Source organism: Myxine glutinosa, chromosome 12, assembly GCF_964187855.1.
Source record: "Myxine glutinosa chromosome 12, kmMyxGlut1.1, whole genome shotgun sequence".
Classification (NCBI taxonomy): Eukaryota; Metazoa; Chordata; class Myxini; order Myxiniformes; family Myxinidae; genus Myxine; species Myxine glutinosa.
Genome location: NC_136272.1, coordinates 103,073,601 through 103,093,725, shown reverse-complemented (window position 1 = coordinate 103,093,725; position 20,125 = coordinate 103,073,601). Strand labels below are relative to the sequence as shown.

Here is a 20,125-nt window from a genome sequence, read left to right as displayed (position 1 = left end):
TTTCCTCCTGCACCTTCCAAATTCCTTCCAGGCATCGTGAGGCGATTGCTCATGAGCTACGTGACGTAGCAATTAGTAGCACGTCACAAAGACGACCCCTTCGGGTATTATCAGTTGTTAGGTAGATAGATCAGCAAGCATTATTAGGATACACAAAGATGCTTGGATAATCCATTTAGCAATAGTTACAACGTCGGTAATAGACGTTAGTTACGCATGTTACGGTACGGGTGTAACACATGACATACACGATCGTACATTTGCAATTTTCTGCTGCTCATAGATGGATTCCTTAGAATGTTGTACATTTTGCAGACAATTATCAGTCATCATGTCCTTCAAAGATCGCCGGGGTGCCTCGGGTCACCGTTGATCCACGTGACCACGCTTAAAAGTTCCATCGCGTGTATGAACGGCCTGTACCTGATTCCCGCAGTGTTGTCGTAGTTGAACTTGGGGTCATGCGGGTCTTCACCAAGGTACGAGGCAGGCGAGGTAGGAAATGAGGTTCCGGAATCATCGTCCAGGACTGTAGATGTGTTCAGTGGGATGTAATCCTTCCCGTCCTGCCAACATAACCAGGTGGTTTTATTTCTTGGGGTGTTTTGAATTTTCCAATTTAGCTTAATCCAGGATAGGCTGGAGGTGGTATGCAAAAGGAAGACCACTTATGGGTACGTGCTCACATTTCGACAACAGACCTCCCAACGGTGAGCTGCAATGTCTAAACTGGCTGACTCCAACTTCAAGTTAATGGGGCGGAATGTTTTCATATCATTTCACAAATGTCACGACGGACAGTCCTCTTCCCATCCTTCAATACACGCCGGACGAACACCGGAAAGTGAAAAATGAGAGATCGAAGTTCCACGCACCTGAACAAACACAGCCATCGGTTTGGTTTGTCTGTGTTGTGTTCATCTATGACATCTCCGTTGTAATTGGCGAACAGCAGGACGTTCGTGGTGTTTGCTTCGACGATGCTCTAGAATCGTCAGCTTGTGCTGATGTTTTGGTTTCTATTTTACTCATAGCAGGGTCACTCGGTCACATCTTTGGGATTTGCGCAAGTGAATATATAAGTAGACAAAGTTTGATGTCGCAAAGTCGATCGATTTGCCTCCGCTTGCATAAAGTCTTGACCTAAAACCTCAAGACTATTTGACCTCAATATCTAATCTACACATATGTATCATGGTACATGTACTTGGTTTGTTTCAAATCCCTACCTCAATACCAACGTTTTTACCTGACATGACCTCTGATCTTTTGATGCTAAAATCTAATCACTTCATCTTTGCATCATAATATATACTTGTATCAAGTTTCTTCAGAATCCCATCACTTGTTCACAAGTTTGTGTGGTAACAGAATTTTTAGCCTCTTATCTTTAACCTCTTGACCCCATAATCCAATCAGTTTATATTTACATCATTATACATACTTGTACCAAGTTTGACTTAGATCCCTTCAGCCGTTCTTTAAGTTGTCACTGTAACGAAGACCTGCCATGGACAGCCGGACAGACAACCCGAAAATGTAAAGCCTCCTGTGACTTCGTCAGCAGCGGTATTAAAATGGTTCGGCAACACTGGGTCACAGGCCGGGTGTTGGCCCTTCATGGTGTGACGAAAACAAAACATTCGTAGCAGTTTGGTTTACATCAATAAAGGCTCAATCAATTGAAGACACCATACCTCCTGCACGTTGGCCTCCAGAAGGTCTCCCAGCCTGTCCACCAACACAGCAAAAGTTGGCCTATCTTGCGGATTGCCAAACCAGCACTCCAGCATGATTTCGTAGCTGTGTAGGATGGAAGGGGGTGGTGGCAGAAGCGGGCAGGAAGCATGAGAAAAGGGTGATCTGTAGATCAAATGTCAAGGTCGGAATTAGGTCGAAGGGTTAGGGTAGAGAGTAGTGCACTAATACATATGAACGTCGTTCACACAAGTTTTCAAACCTTGATAATTTTCAACTCATCCAAGATCAATGGCAGATCAAGCATTAGGGAATATCGATGGTAATCAAATTGCAAAACGCAGTTCTGTGGGACCCCGCTATTTGTGGGGGATGCGTTCCTGGGAAATCCGTGAATAGCCAAACTGTGAATAGCGGGGCATCGTTTCAATGGAAAAAGGGGGGATAGGTTCCCGAGTCACGAAAATCGAACAGAGAGGACCAAAACGTGAATGGCGAGGTAAAATCCGCGAATGGTGAGGCAAATCCAGAGAATGTCGACGATAATTCGCAAAGGTCGATGAAAATCCCACGAATGTAAACCTAGGCATTGTTTCAATGCCCCTGAAAAATCGCGAATTCGCAGAACACGGCCATGAATAGGAAAAAAACAAACCGCGATTTCACTGAACTCGGCCGTGAATAGTAAAACACCAGCGAATTCGCGGAACACTTTTCCGCGAATAGAGAAATAGGTCGCATTTTATCACCCGCGAATACGCGGAATACGCCGAATCCACGCAATCCGCGAATAGCTGGTCCGACTGTACTGCAGGTACAAAATAGACCAATTTAGCCTTTCGTGGGTGGGCCTTTTGATACAATGGGATTATGAAGGTACCTTCAGGATGCAACAGAAGAAAAGCAACAGTAGAGAGGGTGAGACACCAAAAGCATGGTTGAAGGAAAAAAAAAAGATGGAGACTTGGACAAATAATGTATGTGGTGAGGATGAGGGGTAGGGAACTACACACAGGGTGGACAAGATGGATACAGAAGCAAACTCTCAAGAGGAAAATGGACATTTTGAAGGGTGTTACCAGGGGGAGAAAAGCTAATGGTTTTGGGGGGATGATCTGAGATGGTGATGAACAGCAGTCTTGAAGATCTGGAGTGAAGAATGAAATTGAAGAGAATGTGGAAGTTCTTTCCACAGGTGGGAAAGAAGAGGAATGAGTGAGTGGCAGTGAGCAGTGATCTTGGATTTATGGGTGTTTCAGCAGGAAGGGGTTGATGGTGGATTGTGTGTGCCTTGCAGAAACCTAAACCAGAGCAGGTTTTTAGAAGAGCAGCAGAGCAGGTTTTTAGAACACATGAGCTGATGCCGTCTGGTCCAGTTGCAGAGTAAGAGTAGAGGATTGTCAGAAACTTCTCTACCTTGTCAGGTGTAAAACACACAGAATCCATGAACAGTTGGGTGTGACGGGGAATGACGAGTACTGAGAGTGAGGGGTTGGGGACACTAGATTTGGAAGCAACCACAGAAATGAGGTATTCGGCCTTCTCACAAGCGGAGTCAGCTGTGGTGCCATTTGTAGTGAGGGAAGGGATGGAGGAGAGAACATACTCCGGAGACGGACTTAAAGAGTCACCAGGTTTTAGAGTAGGGAGACAAGTTTGAAAGTATAATCTCGAGGTTGGACAGATGTTGTTTTCTGGCTCTCCTGAGAGTGGACACACACTAGTATGATTTTTGGGATGATCTTAGATTGCATTCGGTCTGGATTGCTTTCCAGGAAGAGAAGGCAAGTTATTTCAGAGCAACTGCTTCACCATAGGATTGAGTGTCCCATGTGCAGGAAGAATAGGATAATTGAAGATGAGATGGAATGAGAGAGAGAACAGGTTTCTATGGAGGAATTCCCAGGCTGAGTTAACATCAGGGGCAGTAGATATTGGAGACCAGTCCTGAAGAGAGATGGCTGCTTGCAATCCCTGCCAATCTGCTTGAGTGAACTGCCAGACTCGCCATCGTTGACGCAGCTCTCTGAGAATAGTCAGAGAGATGTTGACTCTCACAACGATATTATCAGATAAACCAATTGGAGCAGACGAAGAGCAGGAGAAAATCGCATGGAACTTTGTGATCACCAAGGCCAGAGGGGAGGATTTGTCATTGGGAGGAATCCAGGTTGGAAAGTTCACAGATCGATTCATTACATTGGAGTCACTGGGAAGGTCCAGGATAAAGAAGAAGCTGGGATGAAGGGGAAGATTTGAGGGGCTGAGATGAGGATGAAGCTTTGAGGGGCTGGGGTGAGGGAGAATACATAAAGAGGAGACATGAAGTGGAGGGGTGCTGAAGAGAGGGAGACATAGAAGGGGTGTGGCTGGAAAGACCCAGGCGTGTTGGAGATGTGGGAGAGGGTACTGACATTGAGGGATTTTACATCGTAAAAGAACATGAAGGGGATTTGATTGTTGCACACAAACCTCTGCAAATTGGACTTCTCAAGATTCCCAAATTTAACATTCTGAGATAAAGATCATGGGATGGTTGGAAGGAATTTTTGTTGAATAAATAAGTCATGGAGAAAGGTCATGCTTTAGCAAAAGTGAGGAGGGTTGATGGACCAACTGCTTAGGTGAGATGATGAGATAGGTTTGCAAAATATATCTTGTGAAGAAGAAGTGGAATTGATCGTGATGAAGAAAAACGTGGGGTACTCATGACGGAAAAATAATAAAGGTGAAGCATTTTGATATACTGTACTGTTTTACGTTTTTAAAGGAAGAAGCACTTTTTGAGATGATTCTATTTTGAGATGTTGAGAAAAGGGAGAGGTAAAGAAAGAGGTACAGGAAGTACAAGTAGAAGGTAGAATGAGATCGGAGTTTTTTGGTTCGTTTATATATATTTTTTGAAGTGAGGAGGGGGAATAGAATAACGTTGGAGGTAGAAAGTACAAATTTGGAGGGGGGGGGGGGGGGGGTGAGCAACAAATAACGTCAGTGAGAAGATTTTGCTGTCAGCAATCCTTGGAGTAAGTAGGCCTGGGTACACAAAAACGAATTCCACAATATAATCAACAAGGTACGATTTAATTCAGAAAATTTTGACGAAAACCTGAACAGCAACACAGGGGACGAAAATATAACAGAAAAATATGATGCATTTTGGTTCTTTAAAAAAATAAAACTTGGCTTTGATTTCGATGAATCAAAGGAGCAGATGAGGATTCGACACACTTGGAGCAAACCGGAATTGATGTAATTATTATCAGAAAGATTAAAGTTGGAGATAGAAGGAATACTAAAGTTAGGGACGGAAGGTGCGGAGGCGTCAAGAGAGACATACATGGCAGGGCTGGCATACTCGGGCGGTTTCATGCGAATGCCTTCCTTCAATCTGTGACAAAACTCTTCATCGATCTGGACACCTGGATACGGCGAAGCTCCTGGAAAGTACAGAGTTAGCAATCATGTCAGGTCAAGGTTAAAAACAAAATAGTCATAAAAGTTCAACAAAAACACCAAAAAAAAAAAAACTTCAACGCAGCTAGAAAGTGCTTTACAAACCAGGGGCTCAGGTCGGTTGGTGAAGTTTGGGTGAAGAAGATAAATATGCAAATCGGTGTTTTGATCAACTGCTGAAGGCTGGTGGGATAGCTTCGAGGTACGCTCACCTCTGGAGATGTCTAGCCTGGGTTTGAATCCAGACCTAACTATAAACTACCATCCTGGTGTTTCGCATGCAGGGAGAGGCATCAAGGTGTGCACCATCCATTGGAAGACCGTTAAGCCAGGTGCCCAGGCTAACCCAATGAGAATATATGAAGTTATGATTATGGCAGATTAAATAAATAAACGAGGTTTGTAATTGGTTTAAAACAATTGAATCATCAAAACGTGGTATTCAGTTTGCAAACAGGTGTTATTTCATCAATAAGGTAAACAGGCTCTCCAACAACGCTGTATTGACAATGCCATTGACAACCATCTTACTATAATTCACCAAATGTCCGTCCGTCCGTCCGTTCGAAGGTACCGCAAAAACGGCTGAACCGATCGCAACGATATTTTGGGTGGGTAATCCTAGGACCCCCTGGAGTAAAATAGGCTATATTGTTTTTCCAATTTTTCCAAATTTTCCAGTTTTTCCAAACAGGATGGAATAATATTTTCCGATATGAACAGTGATGTGGCTTTTGTTGAAATTCTACGTACCAGGAGAGAGTCGATCGACTCCTGACGAACTCTTCCTATATAAACGTGTGGCTCCGAAGTAACACGGCAGCGTGTGCAAAGCGGCTGAGAAACAGGTGCAGCGGCTGCTTCCATGTTACAGATTCGGCGTGCACTCTTCACACATAAACGTGCGACTGAGAAAGACGTGTCGCGACCACTTCCGTTTTGCAGAATTCAATCTTTTTTCAAAATGGGCGCCATGTACTGTTTAGATTTTGATGATTTGCGTGTGATATGATTCAACGGATGTTTATATGAATCGTTTAAAATAAAAAAAAGCCTTCAATTTCTGATATTTTGCCTTTTCATTTGGGCCTCCCAATTGAAGCCATGCCCATAGGGTGAGTTTTTAAAATAGAAGAGTTTTGACCGATGATACAATGATTCATCAAAACACAATCGAAGTGAATTGAGTAATTGAAACGACAGGAAAATGGACTTGGCCTACATTTTAAAAAATGGACTCGGGTAAGGTAAGGAAAATGATTAAAAACTAGGGAACCATTAAAATCCATCTTTAAGAACGTAAAGCATTTGGATAATTTATTTGTTTGAATTCCCTGAAAACACACAAAGCCTTTAGGGCCTCAAACTACAGAGTAATGAACGACTTCCTTGGCACTCTACCTTGTTTGTGCAACAGCGGAGCTCCGTCACTCAAGCGGGGTAGGTAGGTAACCGAACGGCTGGGAGAACGTACGACGGAGGTGATAGATGTGTAGCACATGCAGGTAAATGGTGCTGTTTGAATTAGTTTAGCATTCCCAAATGGAATCTTTCCTATAGCATCATAGTTTGAGAAACGTGGCTATATGCCCCAGTCGACTGTGTGACCTCCAATCGCAACGCATCAACAGAACGTGTGCACTGCCATTTTAGCTGAGGTGCTTATGATATCACCACAACCACTTTGGACTGAACTTCATCTTTTTAAAGTTTATCCCATGGAAGAAACTCCAAAATCCACCTTCGTGGCACAGCTACAGGATTGCAAGGCCATAAGACGCACACATATATGCCTCTTGATGAGAGTCCTATACCTAGCAGCGGACACCGGTGAGGTTTGACCTCTGGCATTTAGTCACTCGCAAAGCTGACCCTGCACGGGAATTCCGCTTACCCAACGAGAAAATCTCCCAGAGCAGGACGCCGAACGACCAGACGTCGCATTGTGTCGTGTAAACCTTGTCGAATATGCATTCTGGAGCCATCCACTTCAGAGGCAGCCGCGCCTGAAAGAGAGGAGGGGCGGTGAAGCAAAAATGCGTACTCTTCCTGGCAAGGTTATTTCATGCATGCAACGATGTCCCACTTGACAGCTGTACGAGCTAGAAGAGTTTCCACTCCAATCTTGAAGAAACTTTGGAGTGAATCATTTAACCATTGACCCAAGATGAACTCACGAGTTTTTAGCTTTGACATTCCTGAAGAAACAAGAGAGGCCATTGCAATTTATGTTTCGTCAAGCGTGAGTCGGCAGGCAGATCTACTTTAATATACATCACTCATTTGCAGATCTACTATAATCAATATGCCCCAGCGAGGCTCTGCATTGCTCAGTGACGATTCTTGTTTTAATCTGTACTTTCTCTTCTCTCCTCAAATCAATGGAAACTTTTCGTGCTTTCCATGTGGTTTGTACTCACCTCTCAAATGCATGGGAAAAATGACAACTTGCCATGTGTTTTGTATTTCGCCTTTGGGTTTAGGAACTTTACAACCATTGCTACATAATTTGTCTCTTTGCCTGAAGTTAAACTTTGATTTTCCCACCGAGTAAAGCCCCATGGAGATCGTACACGACATTTTGTTTTTGTACCAGTTGAGCAAACCAGAGTCAAAACATCTCATTTCCTAACCTGACCTGAAAGCTTTTTCCAGGTAGCGAAATCCTCCTCGACATTTGGAGCGAGAAACAAATTCCCCCAAGCCCGTTTCAGTTGGAGCCGTTGCCAAGAATTTCGTATTCGGAATGTGAACATCCACCATTATGGACATGCACGACACCCGATACCCCCAGCGATGAACGAGCCACTCACGTCTCCTTTCCTGACGTAGTCGGGGTCTTTGTAAATATCCCTGGCCAGGCCAAAGTCGCAGATCTTCACGACGTTGTTCTCCGCCAGCAGGATGTTCCGGGCTGCCAAGTCTCTGTGGATGCACTGGGTGGACACACATACACCGTTACATCACTAGGGGTCAAAAATAAACTCCATGGGAAACCACTGGATTCATGCATTAACAAGTTGTTTTTATGAGCAAAACGTCAGGAGAAGAATGTGAAGAGACGTATTGATATTTAAGAGCTTTTTGTTTTTAACATGAACTTCACACATGTAGCAGATCTTTGGATATGGATTCTAAGCTGGGACTTTCATCTCAAACAGTAAATAACGTCATGCTATTTGTCACCTGAAGACAACAAGAAATAAATGGGAAAAAAAAAAATCGGTTAAAAAGCCTGATGGATGGAAGACCATTTTATTATCCATAGCACCATAATGATGAGAGACAAGCACATCAAGACAAAACAACAGAAGAAAGTTGAACAGCTGTGCTTCCAATCGAATGGCAACGTGACTGGAATGTACTCGAAGCTGTACATTTAATACAATTTAGAGCCTTTTCTTAACATTTGGGAATTTGGAACGGAAACGTACCTCAGGGCCGAAGCAATCAAAGCGTTAAGCAAATAAATTCAATTCTCCGAGTTCACTTGTTGCAAGTATAGATTTCCTTTTTTTTCTTCTTTTTTTTTTGAAGATTAGGCCCAAATTAAAATGGTGCTCTGGGGGGATATCATGCAATAACTTTTGGCAAAAGACTCGGCAATTTGCCAAAGCATTTTGTCTCAAATGCACAACCGGCCAAGATGTGTGAATTACAGCGGGTTACGACTTCGGAGACTGTGATTGTGAGCGAAAGTTAATCTCTCAGGCCTACGTACAAATCCAGCATCGTGAACGTTTCAACGTTTGGCAAACGTTTGCTCGAGCCGGAGCAGTCGAGTTGAAACGGATCCCTCTCATGCTCCACGTATGTGCAAAAGGCAATGTGTCAATGATCGAGCTGTCAATTTGGGAAAATAAATAATATAAATTGACTTTCTGTTCCGGCCTTGAGCGATGTGGACGTTGGCCTGTGCAGTGCCTCCTTTCAGTTCAGCAAAGCTAAGTTTTCCGTACAAAATATATTACGACTGTTATCATTTAATCCCTGTGTTGTTACCTCCGCCACCGAAGATGTTTTCACCCCCTGTCTATTTATTTGTGAACAGGATATCTCAAAAAGTTGTCAACGAATTCGGACAAAACCCGGTGGACAGGTTGGGTGTGTTATAAGGACAAATCAATTCGATTTTGATGAAGATCCGAATACGGATCCGGATATGAGGATTTAAAAAAAAATTTTAAAGTCATTCTTTAGGGCCAAAAGGGCCAAAAAAAAAGGGGCAAAGGGCCAAAACCAAAATGAAAGGGCCTCATATATAACAATATATCTACAATATATCTACAATATACATATATATTGTATATATTATATATATTGTATATCTACAATATACAATATATCTACAATATACAACAATATAACAAAGGGCCAAAAACGATATATAACACGATATTTCAAAAAGTTGTGGAAGACTTATGACAAAACTAGGTGGACGAGTTGGTTCGGCGACAAGAACAAGCCGATTCTGCTGATCTCAATGCTGCCCTATGTTACAAACTACTGCACCAGAGTGATAACCTGTCCAAGGTTGGTTCTCAGCCACGAAAACGTTCAGGACCTTTTGGTTCAGGTCCGAATCCAGATCCGGCCTATGAGTGGAATCCAAAATGTAAACTGTTCAGCCTGGTGGAGGTATGAGCTCTACCGAGCGACATTCTAGTTGGTTGTGTTTTCATACAGTTTTCCATGTTTTACTGTACCTTGTTGTGGCGTATTGTCAAATTCGTGTCCCAGTGAGTGTCTGGCCTACTTGCAAGGCCTCAGATAGTGGGTATACAGATTCTTTCGCTACTCGAATGCCACGTGCCTCATTCTCCTTTTTCTTTCTGGGTTTCCAGTTTTTTATATTCCACCTCAGTTTGCAGATGTATCCATCTTCTTCATCCCATGTTTCCCCTTGCCCTAATTCTTCCCCACATCCCATATTTCTCAAAGTCTCCTATTTTGTCCCTCAATCCTGCTGTTGGTGTGTCCCACTCTCTTTCTGTTTTTTTGTTGTTGTTGCTCTGTTATCTGTTACCTATGTTGTAGTTCCTCCACGAGCCTTGAAACTACATGAAAAAAAAAATAATAATAAATGAAGATTTTGTGTGTGATCAAATGCTTGAAAATTCAATTGGTAAAATTCCTGCTTCAATGGAAACTTCTACACGGGGCTCGTGCTTAGGAGCTCTACAACAAAACAGCTGTCCACGACTGTGATCATTTACGAAGAGGAGATCTGTAGCCAACTTCTGGTACTTGATCATGCCGATCACAATATGAAGCATCTCTTGTTTTTTAACACCTGTTTAAATATGAAGTTTTGTAAAACAATACTGTACATTTTACTCAAAACATTTCGATTTATTTAGGATTTTTACCTTCCTTGAGGCAAGGAATGCCATTCCTTTGGCCACTTGGAAGCTGTAGCATATGAGGTCCTCCATCGTGAGAAGCTTCTTATCAGGATCTTCATCTAAGATGAGCAAGAAGGTCAAAGGGTTGACACATGACTTGTTTGTGACGTCACAAGTTAAAATGTCTGCCAGAAATGGTTGCCAATCAAAAAATGTCGATCAGAAATTGAGACCTCCTGTGTTTACCTTACATTCCTGACTATATAACCTGTCCTCTTTAAACTTTGCAGTATGGCTTTGCAATGAGTGTGCCATCGTTCTGAGGGACATTAAATTGAGGTGTCCTGTCAATGGAGTCCTTTAAGTCTACCAGTATTAGCTGATAGACGTAAAGGACTCCATTTCATCTTTTGAAAATGTAGAAGGCCATTGTGTTCTGGTACCCTGACAAATTCCACTTTTTTGTATACAGTCAAAGCCATCGGAGACTGATCGATTGTCTCCCTGTCTTCTCCCACTCCCTTACTGGTCTTGCATCCTCTGCTCTTTCCGTGCATTGTCCCTCCTCCTCCCCCAGGTATCTGCAGGGCGAACAAAGTCCACCAACAACCCCATCCCATTGAACTCTCAAAATCCACTCATTTCCCAGAACACTGCCTTGGGGCAATCCAGCCTTAGCGGGGCGAGGAGATGAAAGGATTCCGTTGGGAGCCACATGTTGGCCACGAGAGTATAGGAAGTTAGTTAGAAGGGAGTGTCCGCATACTTTTGGCCATGTAGTGTATCTCTCAAGGTTCTGCTCTTCTATAGATTTTCCTCCAATTATAGGGACTCAAACGTTCAAACTTTGACAGAAATTTCTTCTTTGATCTTTTATGAATTAATAACAGTTTCAAAACATTAATGTATTCGAGTAAAAATACCTTTGCAATCCTAATTTATTTAATGCAGTCAGTACCTTTGTGTTTGAGATATCTCTCGAACTGCAAAAACTACAAATGATTATAGCGCATTAAAAAACAAATTTTACTTTTGCTCCCAAATGCGAATAAGACTAAATAGATGACAATTTCAGGCTTGAACCTAAAAAAAAAACATTATAGAGCTAAAGATTTTCATCCGTAGCAAAACAATCGATGGAATCAACAGAACGTTGATCAGAGTGCGCTAACCGCCGTGGGAAGTGAGAGGCCGACACTTCAGGTGATAATCCTACTTCAGAGCAAAAGAGAAGCAAACTCCGACGAAGGGATAATGCCTGAAACGACAGCTCCTTGCTTCCCACAGTTGTTAACAAACGTCGATCAATGTACTGTTGATTCCATCCATTGTACCTGTCCGCCGATGCAGATAGGCCTACATGAAGACTAGCTTTCCAGAGCAAAACACAAGGATATTCCCATATTGATTTCTCGAATCCTTTGGAGCTCTCTTCCCAAGTTTTCACGTATTTCGATCAAGCTTCACCACTTTTCTCCTCTTTAGCAGTGTCATGTAAATTCAAGGCAAACTCTAGGGTTGGAACTTTAAAGAGCTCCAGTAGAAGCTCAAAATGAAATTAAATCCCAGCACAAGGTAAATATCTACGAATAATATAAACATTCATCGCACACCAAACATAACGACACGTTTCATTAAAAGTGTTTCATTGCAAAAAGGATGTTAATCACACCATCCTCATTCACCAGGCCCTCACCTTCTTCATCTTCTGCCTCACTCAGCCAGTGCTCCTCCGCAAATCCAGAACTCGTTGAGCTTTCCGAGCTGTCCACACTGCCTAGGCGTTTCTTATCATCCTTTTTCTTCCTTTTTCTCCTCTTAGTCTGCTCTTCATCGTCCTCAACATCAACCTCCTGGGCGTGCACGTGCTCATTTATCGGTCTCACCTTGGCGACCTCCGCTTTGTCCTGCACATTTTCACAAGACCACAAGGACCTCCAATTCAACAAAACCCATTCACGTCAAAAAGACACATCCCATGCGACACAACAAAACATCGAGTACACAGACATCAAAAAAAAAAAAAAAAAAAAAAAAAAGGCAAAGGCATCGACTTCAGAATATTTGATGGAACAGAATATTTGATGGAACAGAATAGATGATGTTACCTTGCAGGTGTAAAAGTCTTCACGCTTGCTGCGCAGATAGTTAGACAGGTTTCCATGCTTACAATATTCCACAATCACCATGAGAGGCCCTGCAAAGGCATTTGTGGACTTTAGGAAATGGTGCTCACCCTTCAATCACAAACCAACGTGCCAATTTGTCGCGTTTTGTGGCTCATTGATTTCGTGACCCCATCGACATACCTCCAGGCTTGGTGCAAGCTCCAAGGAGGTTGACTACGTTCAAATGGTGACCGATGTGTATCAGGATCTTGAGTTCTGACATGAGGGCACGATATTCGCTGCTCGTGGCCCCCTCTAAGTGCAAGAGTGTGCAATCCAATTGTTCGTGTACTAATTAGGCAAATGCATCAATCGCAATGGCGAATACATCTCCGGTATCGGCACAGAACACAAATGTAAAACTAGAAAGTGTCTCAAAATGCAAAGCTCGTCCGCTTTATACTCAAAATAATATTGACGAAAACAGCTGTAGTTGCTTTTCTTTTTTAATTATACATTTTATTATTCAATTATGTTCTCCAGACCAACACACACACACACACACACACACACACACACACACACACACACACACACACACGATAGCTCCACTAAATAAAATACAAAAAAATTGAGGATTTTTGGCGACCTTCACCTTTTGACATCAAAAGCAATAGGCTTCAGTGGCCCAAAATGCACACCCTGCTCAAATTTCAATCTGATCAAAATTGATGATTTTATGCAACCTTGACATTTTGATCTAAAAAAACAAACAAACAAAAAACAACAACAACCAGCTTCCAGCTTTTAATTGGTGAACCAATTCAGTATGCAAATTATTTTAATTTCAGGTCAATTGGATGAAAATTGATGATTTTATGTGATGCTGACCTTTGACCTTTTGATTAAAAACAAAAACCAATCGGCTTCCAGCATTTGATTGGTGAACCATTCGGTGACGCGATTTGCAAATTATTTTAATTTCAGGTCAATTGGATGAAAATTGATAATTTTATGTGACGTTGACCTTTGACCTAATGGTCAAATTATTAATTTGTCTTCTTCATAGTCTCATAATAAAGCTATGCTTGAAAATTGATGTCAAAAACTCAAATGGTAAAAATAAGTTATGGTCCGGATGCTCGCACACACGCACGCACGCATCCTCGCACACACGCACGCACGCGCACTCGCACACACATTATTGCAAAATACCGTGTCCCTTTGTGCGGGGGACGGGCTAATAAAGCTACGCCCTGGACAACCAGACGCAGAAGGGCTACACAAGGGAAGGTCAAAAACACCAATGAAATAGTTCAGTTCAGCAAAAACAAATCACAAAGAATGATTGATATTTTGAGAGCAAAGGATGTGAGATAATCATAGTGGGCAAAAGGATAAAGGAAAGTTTGTTAATGAGATGTGGTCTTTCTATGGCCATGAGAGTTTGAGAGTGAAGCAAATACCTTTCAGCATTTTCACTGCAACAGTCTTGCATGTGGAGGACTTGTCGATTCCAAAGGCTGAAGCTTCCATCACTCGCCCAAAGGCACCACGGCCAAGTGTTTTACCTGCGTGAAAATATCAATCGAGTATAGGATGAGGAATGAATATGAATGAATGATCGTTTTAAGGCCATTTTCCCCGCGAGAGCGGGGGTTAGCCTTGCGGGCCCCATGACAATCATGGTTCCCTGTTTGAGGCAATGTTTTTATGGCCGGATGCCCTTCCTGACGCCAACCCTTGGTCGCCTCTTACGATGCACAGGGATACGGTGTACCTATTCTAAATCTGGGTACACACCGTGATCATTCATCCCAGCAAGCTGGTACTCAATTTGCCTGTCATCCTTCCGAGGTCGTCATAGTCAACCCTCCTGGCATTAATTCAGCAATCGACCAGGATTCGAACTCAGGATCCTCGGATCCCAAGCTGGCACCCTAACCGCTAAGCCAACACCAGGCTTGAGTATAGGATGAGGGCCAGTAAAAAATAAAAATACCAAATAAAGTGATCAAGTTAGTTTCTTTACATTGTTATAGGCCCACGATTCGTTGATTTAACCTTTTGCACACAGTTCGTTGATGGGTCTTAACATCTAAGCTGGCTAACATCTCTTTAGGATTTCCACCACAGTCCTTCGCACTGCGGCTTCCTGCCCAAAATGCTTGTGTATGTTCCCAATGTTTTTTTTTGTATACAGGATCGAGGCTCGTGAAACAGACACATAAAACATATAATAAGGGGAGCGGTAGACAGGATGGGGAGCGGTAGACAGGAACAAATAAACACGCCAATCATGAATCTCCTTCCAAACATCGCCTCATGCTTGGCCCACGTCCTCTGGGCCAATCATGTCACTCAGGGGCATGGCTTGCCGGCTCTTTCTCCACCCCTCCCCCCGCTATCCAATCGCACCACTCCGGGGGCATAGCCTTTTTCCTATTAGGTCCATTGAGGGCGGGGCTTGCCTCGTCCGGCTCTGCTTGGGTTACCAGCATGGTAGTTGTAATTTAAAGGCTGTGCAAAAACTTTAGGGGAAATTTACAGAGGGTAATCACGCACTGGGGAAGCCTAGCCTTAGACCCTAGCGATAATTAGCACAACACCACCCCCGTGTGGGGAACACATAAACAAGCTTAAGCTACAGTTTCCCTACTTGCTGTACATTGAGATTTCTCCTACGCATCACACGGTCCAAACTATTTACTATATAGTGCTGCATTTATTGTGGGATCCTTTTACCTATCCCCCAGAAACGTAACTATATATATATATATATATATTGTTACTGATCGCGGTTTAGATGTTACTTTGCTGAGCGAAGGCTCCGCGACCGAACAGTTGTTCCCCGACTCACCCGATTCACCCAGAACTTTGGCCGTATCGCACCGCAGCTGCCCAATCTGGAAAACTCTAAAACGACGAAATGCAAAGAGGAAAAGGAATAAAACGAGAAGACGGACAGAAGAGTAATTGGATTTATTGTACACACAAGCAAAAAGAAAGCAGTCACGTTTATTTACAACACATAAGACGCAGGTGACACAGTGCAAATACTAGCTTATACAGACTTAATTAACCCAGGGACAGAACAAACAAAACAAACTCACATACACAAGAAGGGTGGAAAGGCAGGAGGTGGATGGCTGGAGGGAGAGGAAGGTCCAAGGGGGTCCTGCAGCACGATCGGCGTGTTTAGCAGCCGCCGTTCCTTCACGGCCTTGCTCAAAACCGCCGTCCAGGCCCCAAGTGGCTGTTGGGTGTTGTTGCTGCTGTGGCCTCCGCTGCTTTCCCAGGACTTGTCTGACTCGTCTGGTCCAAACCCTCAACTCTTTCTTGGTCCACTCACTCCTCACCACCGACTCCTCACCGCAACCAACGCAACCACTGACCACTGACCACCCCCCGCTTCTTGCGCGCGCGCCTTTACAGCGCCTCCGGCGATCAAGCCGCCTGCCTTCAGGACACGCCCATCGGTGTGCTCACCTCGGCCCTGGTTGGTCACGCGACCCTCTCGCTCCGCCCTTGATGACGACGGGCGGGCACGCCCCTCTTCCCCGACCCGAGCACATGTTCAATGGTGGTTTTGGAGGGGAGGTAATTGGCAATCGAGGCTTGGCAATCACGAGAGGGGATGTAATTGGCAATCGAGGCTTGGCAATGACGAAAGGGGATGTGAAAGGAAATGGAGATTTTGGGGATGGGAATGAAAGGGGATCTATTCTCTTTCACTGGTGCAATGGAGTACTTCAATTAATGGGAGACACAGCCTTACCCTAAAACACAGAATAAGAGATAACTATCAAACAGGGGTATTCTATTATTTGGCTGACGTGTATGCTTGTGGACTAATTATGGGATGCCCTTTCACCTTTACACAGCTCCGGAGGCAGGGGGGCGCAGAATAAACAATAATAACAATTCACACAATCAAAAAAAATATACAGTTCTCACATCCGCAACACTCTATATATATATATATATATATATATATATATATACATATACATATATATATACATATATACATACATACATACACACACACACACACACACACACACACACACACACACACACACACACACACACACACACACACACACACACACACACACACAGATATACAACAACAAACAACATGCATTTTAAGGCCATTTTCCCTGCTAGAGCATGGGTTAGCCTTGCGGTCCCCATGACAATCTTCTCCATTTTGCCCTATTTTCTGCATCTCTCCTTGTTAGCCCTTTCCCGCATTTCTTCTTCCACCATCTCTAGCTAAGTCTTTCTCGGTCTTCCCCGTCCTCTGCTTCCTTCTACATTCATTTCCATCACTCTTCTCAACCAGTCACTTTCATCCTTCCTCAACACTTGACCAAACCATCTCAACCTGTTCCTCTTCACAGCATCAATCACAGGCTCTATTCCCATCATCTTTCGCAATTCATCATTTGTCTTCCTCTCTCTCAACGATACTCCGCACATCCACCGAACCATTCGCATTTCCACCCTTTCCAGCCTTCGTTGCTGCTCTACGTTCATTACCCATGTCTCGCTCCCATAAATCATAACACTTCTCACACATGCAGCATACACCTTTCCCTTCAGCTTCAACGACACTCCCCTCCTCATCAGCACACCACTCAGTTCCCGAAACTTCTTCCATGCACATCTCACTCTTGCAACCATTGCCGAGTCTGATCCACCTTCTCCATTCAGCATGTCTCTGAGGTAGCGAAATGTTTTCACACCTCCCAGCTTCACGCCGTCTCCAAGATCCAACTCAACATTTCCTCCATCTGCAGCTCCCTCTGTGCACACCTTACATTTGAATGTAGCTGCCACACTGGTTAATGACCCTCTCAAACCACTACATTTTTGATGAACCCACTCAGCGCACATTGTACATTGAATGAAGTTCACTCCAACACCCTTCCTGCACACAGCACATGGCCACTTCCCAGTTCCTTCCACCTCACCACATGCTTTACCACTTGCCATCACCTTCGTCTTTCCTATATTCACCTTCAGACCTTTTGTCTCCATACATTCCTTCCACTTGTTCATCTTTTCCTTCAGTCCATCCATACTTTCCGCAATCAACACCAGATCATCTGCATACAACAACTCCCATGGTAAACCCTCCTTTACGTTCTGAGCCAGCACCTCCATCACAGCTACAAATAGTAGTGGACTTAGTACCGACCCCTGATGCACTCCCACCTTCACCTCAATCTCACCACTGTTCCCGTCCTTCGTCCTTACAGCTGTGCGTGCTCTTTTGTACATTGCCATCACTACTCTGACATTGCCATATATATACACAGATATATACACATATATATGTATACATATATATACTTGCTGAGATACCCATTCCCATTCATATGCCTGGGGAAATCTGGGTATATGGGGGAGGAGGGAGGAGGGGGGGAGTGGAGGTGAGGGGAAGTCGGTAGGATTGAGGGGAATGTGGAGGGGGTTGATTAGGGTTTAGAGTGCAAAACCACCCTGGGGTAGTGAACAGTCTTCATGGCAATTTTGAGTCCTGTGGGCTAAAAGGTGTGGCCAGCAAATCAGAACAAACACACAGTCACACACGGCTCAAATATATATACAGTCGTGGCCAAAAATATTGTCACCCTTGCACTTTTTTCAAATAATTCACCATTTCTTCCAGAAAATTGTTGAAATTAAAAGATATTTTGGTATCCACACTTCTTTATTTCACTGTTAATATTACAGAACCTTTGTTTTTGATTCAGAACTTAATATATCCTTTTAAATCAGAAATTTTAAAAATGGCATTGATAAAATTATTGACGCCCTCGACGTAATATTTGGTAGCTATTTGGTAGCGTAATATTTGGTATTTGGTTTGCCTTTGGACAAAATAACTGCAGTCAAGCACTTCCTATAGCCATGAATGAGCTTCCTACACCTCTCCACTGGCAGTTTGGCTCACTCTTCTTGTGCAAACTGCTCCAGTTCTCCCAGATTTGAAGGGTTCCTTCTCCCAACTGCTGTTTTCAGATCTCCCCACAGGTGTTCAATGGGATTTAGACCTGGTCACATTGCTGGCCACTTCAGAACAGTCCAGCGTATTGTCTTGAACCATTCCTGGGTGCTTTTTGATGTGTTTGGGGTTATTGTCCTGCTGCAAGACCCATGACCTTCAACGGAGACCCAGTTTTCGGACACTGGGATCAACATTGTGCTCCAAAATGCCTTGGTAATCTCCTGATTTCATGATACTGTTACATATTTATGTGAATGTATGTGGATTACCATTCAGGTCTTTGCTTATCCGTGTGTAGTATATTAAGGGTTGTTGTGATTGGAGGGTCAGGAGCCCTTCTGAACAAGTGGCCGGAAACGGAAGTGACCGGAAACGGAAAGGAAAAGACACGAGGAAAAAAGGACGAGGATTCTTCCTCCTCGCCCGCACCGACGAAAGGTGGGATTGATTGAGCCGTGTGGACAAGCGGCGTTCCCGAGCCTGTCTGGCGAGAGGAGTTACCGGGACGGGTATCTGCCCGGTGGACGGCAAACTGTCGTGTGGCCGTGCACCGACCCAGCGTTTGGCGCCGTGCACGACACCGTCTAAAAAGACGCGTACGGGTCGCCCGTTGGGGCCTAACACGCCTGGCAAGCGGCGTGGGGCTTTTGGCTTGCTTTCCCGTCCCCGCGTCGAGTGGCCGCGAGGGGCTGTAGCCGGGGTGCCGGGTACGATACCTGCCCGGTGGAAACACGTCCACCCGGGGTTCGTTCAACCGCCCGAGTGCGGCGACGCCGACTATCATCTTGGTCAGGAGGGGCCCAGAGACATTGTGCGGGACCGAGACCAAAAGGGTGTCGTGAGTACTCACCGGGACACACGTATATAAGATGGCCATCTTACTCATAGGGAATTGATTGTGGCTGGGGAATTGTTGATGGTAGTGTATTGTTGATTGCTCGGGGAAAATCTCCGTGGTTGTGTCATTGAAATATTGTTGATGGTTGTGTATTGTTGATTGCTCGGGGAAAATCTCTGTGGTTGTGTCATTGAAATATTGTTGATGGTTGTGTATTGTTGATTGCTCGGGGAAAATCTCCGTGGTGGTGTCATTGAAATTGTATGGTATCATTCCCATTGAAATATATCCTTGAACGTCAGTTGTCTCTTGGGTGAAATTCATATGGATTGCGTGGCGAAAGCACATAGATAATACAGCTTTCTGGCGAAGTTCCTCTCACGGTCCGGGGGTCACTGAGACCAGGTATTCACCGAGGGGACCACGTAACAGAATTGGGGGCTCGTCCGGGATTTAAAATTGTATAAAATAATAAAATAATAATTTTTTTATTAATTAAAATTTATTAATTAATTATTAATTGGTAAATTTTTTTTTGAGAAATTGGGGTAAAGTCTTGGGTGAAGGTTAACAGGTGTTAACGATAGGCACCATGGCGTTTGTGGCACAGAACTTTGGGGTAACCCCGAGTGAGGCACAGTTCCGAGCGTTGCTAAAGTCG

The 20,125-nt window shown here is 43.9% G+C and overlaps 1 protein-coding gene across 1 annotated transcript in view; it reads right to left on the bottom strand.

Annotated features, from left to right (window-relative positions):
* Positions 1 to 20,125, bottom strand: part of FLT1 (fms related receptor tyrosine kinase 1) — a 132,357-nt gene that overhangs the window by 6,805 nt on the left and 105,427 nt on the right. The window contains exons 18-27 of the mRNA XM_078766147.1: positions 14,071 to 14,175; positions 12,806 to 12,919; positions 12,605 to 12,693; positions 12,193 to 12,403; positions 10,521 to 10,615; positions 7,965 to 8,087; positions 7,046 to 7,157; positions 5,036 to 5,135; positions 1,698 to 1,803; positions 424 to 566 (exon numbers count right to left, since the gene is read on the bottom strand). Coding sequence (XP_078622273.1) covers positions 424 to 566; positions 1,698 to 1,803; positions 5,036 to 5,135; positions 7,046 to 7,157; positions 7,965 to 8,087; positions 10,521 to 10,615; positions 12,193 to 12,403; positions 12,605 to 12,693; positions 12,806 to 12,919; positions 14,071 to 14,175 — 1,198 coding nt within the window. The remainder of the gene's footprint in view (positions 1 to 423; positions 567 to 1,697; positions 1,804 to 5,035; positions 5,136 to 7,045; positions 7,158 to 7,964; positions 8,088 to 10,520; positions 10,616 to 12,192; positions 12,404 to 12,604; positions 12,694 to 12,805; positions 12,920 to 14,070; positions 14,176 to 20,125) is intronic.